The sequence below is a fragment of the Clupea harengus genome, unplaced genomic scaffold (genome assembly GCF_900700415.2).
Source record: "Clupea harengus unplaced genomic scaffold, Ch_v2.0.2, whole genome shotgun sequence".
NCBI classification, from domain to species: domain Eukaryota; kingdom Metazoa; phylum Chordata; class Actinopteri; order Clupeiformes; family Clupeidae; genus Clupea; species Clupea harengus.
The window spans coordinates 41,492-51,022 of NW_024879914.1; the positions used below are offsets into that span (position 1 = coordinate 41,492).

At 40.1% G+C, this 9,531-nt stretch overlaps 2 protein-coding genes across 2 annotated transcripts; both read right to left on the reverse strand.

The window, feature by feature from the left end:
- Positions 1 to 3,297: 3,297 nt before the first annotated feature.
- On the reverse strand, positions 3,298 to 7,459 carry LOC122130715 (60S ribosomal protein L6-like). Its single transcript, XM_042705436.1, has 2 exons — positions 6,395 to 7,459; positions 3,298 to 4,198 (listed from the first exon to the last, which is right to left on the reverse strand). Exons 1-2 carry the CDS (start codon positions 6,842 to 6,844, stop codon positions 4,103 to 4,105), a joined length of 546 nt encoding a protein of 181 aa, XP_042561370.1. The 5' UTR covers positions 6,845 to 7,459; the 3' UTR covers positions 3,298 to 4,102.
- A 242-nt stretch (positions 7,460 to 7,701) lies between these two features.
- LOC122130716 (ubiquitin carboxyl-terminal hydrolase 47-like) lies at positions 7,702 to 9,516 on the reverse strand. Its single transcript, XM_042705437.1, has 7 exons — positions 9,295 to 9,516; positions 9,113 to 9,208; positions 8,631 to 8,762; positions 8,306 to 8,434; positions 8,105 to 8,130; positions 7,943 to 7,981; positions 7,702 to 7,789 (listed from the first exon to the last, which is right to left on the reverse strand). The coding sequence occupies exons 1-7, from the start codon at positions 9,295 to 9,297 to the stop codon at positions 7,702 to 7,704; spliced, it is 513 nt and encodes a 170-aa protein (XP_042561371.1). The 5' UTR covers positions 9,298 to 9,516.
- Between the last annotated feature and the right edge of the window lie 15 nt (positions 9,517 to 9,531).

The following is a 9,531-nucleotide window of genomic DNA, read 5'->3' on the forward strand; positions in this document are numbered from 1 at the left end:
AAATCCTATTCCCTTCTCCTAAGGCATAATCCCTTCCAGGGGCGGACTGGGGGGAAAAAGTGGCCCGGGAGTTACTGTCAGACCGGCCCACTCAATACACAGCGCGCGGCCCACTCAGTACACAGCGCGCTGCCCACTCAATACACGGCACGTTGCCCATTCAATGCATCGCACGTATCGACCAGTCAGTGGCCTACTTGGAAAAATACCCATACACTTAACATTATTTTGGATGATTACAAAGAAATGACATCATATATATATATTTTTTTTAAATAACATTTGGATCCACCAATTTACCTGGATGGACACAAGGAATAAAATGATACTGGCTATTGTAACACTCCAAGGTAGGTATAGTTTGCTAGATGAATATGCTTAACTCTGGGCTAGTATCAGATGGTTATACGTATAACTACAGAACCTTAAGGAATGAATATCCACCCAATAAAGAAACTAGAATCAGAGGGTAGAATTAGTATGAACTATATTGTAGAAATTAACAGAATAGAACATACGATGGGGTGTGAACATCAGTGGTATCAGTAGTGTTGCATGCTGGGTGTGTGATTGTGTGTGTGTAGGGGTGTTGAAGGTGCATAACAAAACAATAAGTTAAGTAACAGAACTTAAACTAACTCTGCTGGCCCGGGTTGCATTATAGTCACATGCTAATAAAAAACAATATCAGTATACTCATGTGTTATTATGACCTCACTATCTAATCTAGATAACATATTAACATTGTTTATAATGTTAGTATTGTGTGTAACACGGTGATTTTAGCATAACAAGCTAGCTGGTTAACTTATTTTACATAAGCTATTAGAAATTATAAGATTGCCCTCTTTACAACTACCACCATGGATAGCTTGCTCATCGATTGTAACTAAGTGACTACGGCTAACTTATTAAAACAGATAATCTCGACGATGACAACAGCGCTAGTTTGCTTATTTTACCTGATCATAACGGTCTCAATTTTGGACATTTAACTACCTAACGTTAGCTAGGCTAGTTAATAGGGAACGTTACCTCATCTGTGAAAAGCAAGCTAACATTGGCCAAGTCAACGCCACAACTTACCTTGTATCACTGACACTGTCACGCGAAATAACAGTCGTAAATGGCCCAGAGTTTTCTTAAATGCAATTCCTCAAAACCACCAGATGCCCCACGGGCCGCTCCATGTTGGGCTGACTGTACACGTCACTACGGTTGCGTGCCCTGGCGGGGCGTGTATGTATGCAAATCCAGGTGCGTTTAATTTAAGAATCCTCATCCTCAATCCGCACAGCTGAGAACACTTCGGCTGTGTAAGAACCAATTTTCAGGTGTTCATTAATAAGGTGGAGATCGTTTCTTACGTTGAACTTCCGTAAGAACACATTTCAGAAGACACTTCAGAACATTTTCGAAAAATAGGTACCATGAGTGTGAATACAAATCGCAAAGAGGAGTATAAACTTCAGTCAGTGATTTGAATATATCAAAGTTATATCAAAGTTAATAGAGGAAATGATACGTGTTCTATATATATATAAATAATAGTTGAAAGTGCTGGCGATGTTTAAGGTAGCGCCAGATGGTGATGGTGATGGTCACGGTGTGATCTGAGTGATGTGTAGTGTTTCACATGAGTGTAGTGGTGATTGGCACACTTTAATTGAGCACTGAGCACGAACCTTTTCTACCGCACGTGTGTAGCATGATCACTAATTAAGCACAGGTGCCTAGCATTATGCCACTCCCCTCCTTAGGTGTTTCCCATCACAATGTTCCTATTTATACCCGTGTCCACAAGCTAATGACAGTATTGTCTGACGCTGTGTTCATGTATTAAGGTTGGTGATCGCGATATTCTTTGGTGTGGGCTCTATACTTTCTCTGGGTTTCATTTAATTGTAATAGAGTATTGTCTGACGCTGTGTCCATGTATTAAGGTTGGACCAGAGGAGAGTTGCTTGCGGACTGCCGGCCATTGACCCTGTCCAAGCTGTGTCGTGTGTGTGTGTGAATGAGAATCGGAGAACCAGAAGAGCGTCTGGCTTGGCCGTGTCCCGGGAGAACGAGACTGACGGGCACGGTGCTGAAACCATACGAACCTACCTGGACACCCAGACAGACATTTGAACTTTGAGTGCTGGCACTACTTTTAGGAAGCGCATTTTTAATGTTTTATATTTATTATCAATTCCCTGGAGTCGCTAAATAAATCTCTTTTATTATTAAGCACGGTGTTCTGATTTCTCTTGCACGTATTCTGAGCTTTGCGTCTGAGCCTCAACCTCCCTTTTAGGGTGTGTTACATATTACCTATTTGTATTAGCCATTTCACACAATTCAGAAAAACGAAAACGTGCAGGAATTATAGGCCTGTAATTACAATGTTATGAATGTGCGTTATTTGGAAGAAAGTCGAGGTGTGACTGTAGGAGCCATTTGGGTTCATGTTTTAATCTTGTGTGGGACACTAGATGGCGCTCCATTTTAATTGGGCTCGCACAATATAGGTGTGAAAGTTCATTCCTTCTTAGCGAGCAGAGGCGCCTGCAGCTGCAGGGGGCGCCAATTTGCCAATTCCACACACAGTGATATGATGTATAATAGAAAACCGTTTCGCGGCCCAGATAAAAAAAAAATTTAAGTGCTCTTGCCGCCCCCCATGTCTTATGAGAAAGTGCCGCCCCGGGCGGCTGCCCGGGTCGCCCGTGCCTAAAACCGCCCCTGGCTTGAACTATAAGTGTTTAAACCATACAATGAGCAGCGATTCTGGGTAAGACTTGGCCGAACTTTTCCCGAACAGCTAGCTGGTGGGACAGTTTGTAATTCTATTTGTTTGTATGCCTATTAAATGATATATCAAATATAAACATTTAAAAACATTTCTGATCGTATTTTTCAAATTTCTCGCAGGCACATAGTTTTTATTTAGCAGCTGATATGTCATGCTAAAACACCTCTTGTTTCGTTACTAATACATAATTAGGCGCACTTTACGCATCTCCTCCCATCTCTTTGCGACGAACACCGACTTTCCCACACCCACTTCCCAGCAGCGGTAATCTGCGCTTTTACTCAGGTGCGCCTCCTTTGGAAATACGGTTTTATGTCTTTACCCAGTGTTTTACGCCTGGAATGGGCGCAATCCTATTAGTAAATGAGGCCCTTGGCGTTCTGTTATGTTGAAAGAGCTATTCAAAAATGTTATTCCTTGACACTTCAATTCACTGGTAGATAGGGCATGTCTTTGGTGCAGACTGCTACTACTAATAAGCTACGGTTGATTTCATATATATATATACTTGAAATATAATATTAATGTATATTGATTAGCTATCACTAGTACCTAAATACGACTACATTTGAACCCACGGTGGTAACATCCTACCAAAGCTTGCAGAAGCTCACACTTTTTACTCCCATGGTCATTACAATCGTGCGTAACTGTCAAGGAGCCTTACCGTAAACATTAGCTTACTACTACTACTATCCATCACCACTTTCCTATATAAAAAAAAACAAGAAATACACGAGGGTGTAAGATGTTTGTTTTCATAAAAAGATTTATTCAAACTTTTAAAGTGAGCTGGACGAAAACGTTTTTGTGATTCTATCAGACTGAAAAGGAGTTGTTTAAGAAGCGTTTATTGTTTAAGACACAGATACAATACATTTCAGAAATTTTGCACAATGAACTTTCCTCTGCTTTTTATTAAATAACTGTGTATTCTTAGGCCTAGGCCTATGTGTTAAATAGGAAACATTTTCAACTTTACAAATCTTGCTACCTAAATGAACCATATAGTTCTAAACATTCACAGAACCTATACTAGCACCCTAATATCTTCATAATGATAACCGACAGAGTGTATAAACAACTTTTTGTCAAGGAAATTGTCTCAGACTTCTCCTGGCAGCATCAAAACAGGGAAAATAATGGATTTGTCTTTAAATCTGTTATAGCATTAATCCCATGTGCATGTTCAAACCAATTACAACCGAAATCTTGAGTTTCACTTCTACTTGAGCCATTAGAAACGTGTCGCGTCTCCTTTTCTGTGCATTACAGGCTATTGGAGGAGAACTAAAGAGAGAAGCCTCACATCATAGAATCGAAGACAAGAAGATCCATGTTGACTGCATCACGATGAAACATCACCAGGAGGGAAAGTGATATCATCCAGTTGATCCAACTCTGACATTTGTAAGAAGGAGAGATGACATAATTAAGTGTTATACATTTCATCCCATTAGTAGCATCTATTACTGTAAGTTTCAGTCAAAACGTCACGGAACACACGTTATGACGACGGCCATAAAGAAATAACATTATCACCAAAAATATCAACGTGATTAAGGGATAGATTCAGGGACCTCTCACACCCTGGACACAACCTATTCCAACTGCTCTCCTCTGGTAGGCGCTACAGATCTCTGTTCGCCAAAACCTCCAGACACAAAAAGAGTTTATTTCCCCCTCGCCGTCTCTACTGAACAGCTAACCCACTGTGGCACTGTGAAATAACCCTGGATCATTATAATAATCAATGTACAATTACTCCCGCAATCATATTTATTTATTTCACCCTTACTGTATAACCGTCATACTCATACCGTATATTATTTATTTATCCCTGCACTTCCTGGACTCTCCACTTCTTTGTACTATTCCTCCTTGTATATACTTTTTAGACTTCTTGGACTGTTAGACCATTGCACTGTTGTATTGTTTTGTGTTGTGATGTATATTCTGTGTAATATGTGTAAGCACACTGAGAGCCACTTTACCAAGACAAATTCCTTACTTGGCCAAAACCTGATTCTGACTCTGATTAAGCTCCCACTTTGCAGTTAAGCTACGTAAAAGTACATAACTACATGAGTCCTTAAAGACTAGATGCAATTAAAAGTTTTTTATTGGAACAGTTAGAGCATTGTTGTCTGGACAGATGAGGAGCAGAGTCATTTTGAGGAGACCATGGCGGTGAGAGTATCAGGAATCAGTGAGAGCAGCTTTTGGTTTTACTCATCAATCGCTACTCTGTCACTGTGGTTGTAGAGTTTTACTCAGACTCAGACAGGGTTTTTACTTGGTTGGAGATTTTAACTTAATACTCTGGATATTTTGTGTCCACCAAAAGTGTCCGGGGTGCCATTCTTATGTGGGAAGGATGGACATGACCAATCTGTGTGTGCCGACACCATATTTACTGCCGCAGCGCTCAATGTGGCTACCCTGATGTCGAGAAGCTGCTGACATGTCACAACGTCGTTCTCCAGGACGTTGAGAACGTGGTGTGTCCTTCCATTCGCACCTGTCTGACCCTGCAGCCAAGTGACCGAACACAACAGATCGGCGTGCAAAAAAATGGCCGTCGCTGCCAGGTGGTGTTGTGAACACTGTTTGTTCCCGAACGAGCCATCCATGCTTCCCGTGCCTCAGAGATGTGGCACCTCTCCAGCTGTCAGTCCTAGTGTGGAGGCAGTACAAGTAGCTGTCCACTAACACCACAAACAGTGTTATGGAAAAGGGTTCCTTGGAGTTCTGACAAATAGAGTTACTGTGGGGATTATAGTTGTGTTGAGTCTTTAGTGAGATTACAGTTGGATTAAGTGTCAGTTCTAGACAAGGGAGTTAGAGCAATACGCGTAGAGCAGTAATCTATATGTCTCAGAAAATGGGTGAAATGCATCTTTCTATCTTATTGAATAAATTCCTCATTACACTCATCAAGATAGACTTAAGTGCCATCATGTACACATTAACGCATAATTTTAGTCTTGAGGTTCCTCGCAATTTCGAATATTCTATTAACCAAAATTATGATTGCTAAAACGTTATTATATTTTTGATGAAAGCGTTCTGACAAAGTAAAGCAGTGTGCTGATATTTGTATGGTGCTGTAGTATTAAATAGAAATGTTGTGTTCCATATTTAAAGAGAATAGAGCAATATTAAAAGTTGTATTAAGATAATGTTATTTTTACATTTAACATAATGTTTATTTTGTTTTTCCTGTATAGTAAAATTGTGCATTGGGTAGCCACAGTTGCTGTTATTACTGTCTCTGGCTGGGGCAGTAGTCTACCTTTACATTCAAATATAAAACTCAAAGGTATTTTCAATGGAATTTTATTTGTACTGTATTTTAAGCAAGGTACAAAACATTATCAGAGCTACAACTTGAATGGAACAGTTTCAGAATAAAGATGCATATACAATGAAGCTATACCATAGCTTGCCTCACAGAAATATTTCCTGAACACAGTATTTCATTTTTCTGAAGTCACATTGTTAGACATCTGTGCCCTTCTGCGTGATGTTCCTGACTGAATGCTGCATGTCTGCCTTACATGTGACCAAAGAGACCGCATCAACATTCTGTCTTACCTTCAACAGACCACGTTGGTACGGTTCAGAGCTCAGGAACCTCCTCACCCAAGGAACCTTCCTAATACAGTTAAGGACCTGGGAGTCCACGGCCCTCTGGTCCCTCTTCCACTGCTCTGCTATGCGGAGCCTCTTTACCCCCATTTCCAGGCCCTCCTCTCCTTCGCTCTCAGGCTTCCTCTGTCTCCTCCTCTTGAAAGACGTGTCAGTTAGTGTCTCTGGGATCCTCAGCCCAGATACGTCCACCTTGGTAGCCGTGGCAGTGACAGACTTTGGGGACGCCCTGCTCAGAGGGACTCTGTTTAGGACGAAAGGGCCGGTGAAGAGAAGCAAGCCGCTGGGGAGGTCTTTGAGAAACACCACCCGCTTTCCCTGGTGGCGCCGAGTGTGAAGGACAAGCACAGTCCCAGGGGTGAGAGAGGGGAGCCGGTTGTGGTTTGGCTTCTTCATTAAAGGCTGTAGTTTAGGGGGAACCTTCTTGGAACTTTGTTGTTGTTTATTGAGAACCTTCTTGGGACCTTGTTGTAGTTTATGGGGAACCTCCTTGGACAATTTGGCTGCATTGAATCTGCTGTTCTTGTCTGCTGTTCTCACCTCTTTGGAGACTTTAACGCAACTCTCTTCCTTAATTTTCTTCTTAGATTTTTTGGGCTTAGATACCCTCACCTTTGAGTTGAGTGGCCCTCCGGAATTAACAACCTCAGAATGTGTTGAGTGGCCAACCTGTTGTGTCAAAACAATGTTTTGGCAGACATGGTTTTCCGTAACTGTGTCGTTTTTGATTTCCTTAGGGATCTGTAGAAAGGAAAAATCTTTTCAGCTTAGTCTTAGCTTAGTCTTTAGATGATTTAACAGCTGCTTATGTGGTGAACTTCTTGTTTAAATATATGTGCATGTATACGGTGAGGTTACTCTAGGGTGCAGATGTCAGTCACAAAGACTTACTTAGTCAGAGCTTTATTTTCATGCTTGTCCAGATACTTACTTTACATAACCGAGGTGGGAGGGGCTATATTAGTTAGATAGATTGATAGTGCATTGATATCCAATAGCCATTCAAAATGTAGATTTGGATCACTTGTCTGGATGATCAACATTTATGAACTCCACACAAAAGATATTTCAGAAAATATGTGTGTGTCATAGATTTCTCAGAGTATTGTTGACTGTTTTTTCATTCAGTGACACTCACAAATAATCTCGCCCCATATTTAATTTGATCATTTTATCAACTTGACCCATTGACCCATTCGCAAAGTACCAAATGATATTATATAGTTTAATTAAGACCCTACACTTCTTGTACCTCATCTGCTGTTTGCAGTCTTGAAGGCTTCCTCAGTGCTGGTCTCCATGGTGTTCTTCTTGATGAGGAGATTGAAGAGGAAGATTCTCCTAAAACACAAACACATGCAATCAGCTCTTTCTGTAAAACACAACCAAATGAAGACATTATATTTTTACTGTCCAATACTGTCCAATACATGTTATTTCATTCATTCAAGCCACCTGTTTAGGTCTATGAGGAGAGTGTATATATAAGTTTACTCACTTTTCCTGTACACAATCATGTATGCGGTCTTTGACCTGCAGAAATTGAAGTGGCAACTTTACAGACAATGAATAAGCAGAACATTACTGCCTAATGCACATTACTGCCTAATGCATAACTCAATTGTGTTTCTATGTATAATTGTATAATTGCACTACCTTTTCAGGAAGTCTTTGTCTGTTACCTGTAGAGAAAAAACATTATTCAGTTTGACTGTTTCTCTACTTCTTAGAAAATAAACTTATATTCTTTAATTTATGTCTGTCTTAAAAGGTCACACACACTCCTTCACAACTGTAACATATGCATTAGTTATCCTAGTCCCAAATCCATGAATAGAAAAAGAAAGTGATACAAACCTTTATCACATGAGAATCATTAAAGCAATACCAGTCTTTATTTTCAGGAGACTGAATGTAGGCATCATAGTGTCCACCTCCATACACACCACTATGGTTGATGACACCATACAGATCATATGTGCAACTCTAGGTGGAACATACAAGCATGATGAGGTTGTGCTTCTGTAGACAAACTTAGACAAACTTAACACCAATATAAATGGTTCAAATCCCATGTAGCACAAATCTTCATTGCTCTGTAGGTTTGCAAGGATGAAGGTGTCTACTTATTTAATAAACAAAATGTTCAACATCTGTTATGTAATCAATTCTATTGTAATACCTTGAAGTGGGTAAGTGTGGAGGGTATGTCCATAGGGCAGCAGTTCTTCTGATATCCCATTGTCATGTAGTCAAAGTAAAACCGCTTGAGGTGCAAAGTCAGTATTGTGGGATACTCCTGGATGTTAAAACTCTGAGGGAAGAAAGGCATATTCATCACAGAGTCTGAACTAACAAATGCCATTTCTCACTTCATGTGAAACAGAATATAAATGGCCATAGACTCTTAGCATAGCTATCGCTACATGTGCATTACAGTGCCAGAATCATTATGGTTAGGGGGTTGTGTAACCTTGGTGATAGTTGATAACAGGGCAGATTGCCTCTGGACAAAATAAATACCTGCACCTTACCTGTAATTCTTTATTACCCAAGGTCAGCTCATTAAGATAAAAACGCAATGACTTATCAAATTAATTTACCAACGTCTAAAGGACTTTGTGCTACATCTTCATAAAATATGAGGCAATTAAATGGACTCACAATTTCCATGTCTGTTTTCTCATCACAGTCATCGCAGTACAGCCAGTTGTCCACATCAAACCTTTTTGTTTGAAAAAAGGCTTCAAGACCGTCAACCTACAGCGACAGTACTCTCTCAGTGGTGTCCAAATGTGTGACATGTTTGAGGAACAAATTAATGAATGCAGGAGAATCATTCTTACCATGCTGAATACTACATCAAGTCCAGCATTGATGGAGATTGGAAGTGAAAGAAATTGGCTGTCTTCGTAAGATTCACCATTATGTTTCAGACACCTCAGTGTTTTTCGTAAGGTTCCTTCATAGACCTGAATACAATCACAGAAAACATCTAGAAATGCATACACTTAATAGCTAAATATAAAATATATTTTCAAGGAAACATGGTCCTACCTAACTATGTAAAAATATAAAATATT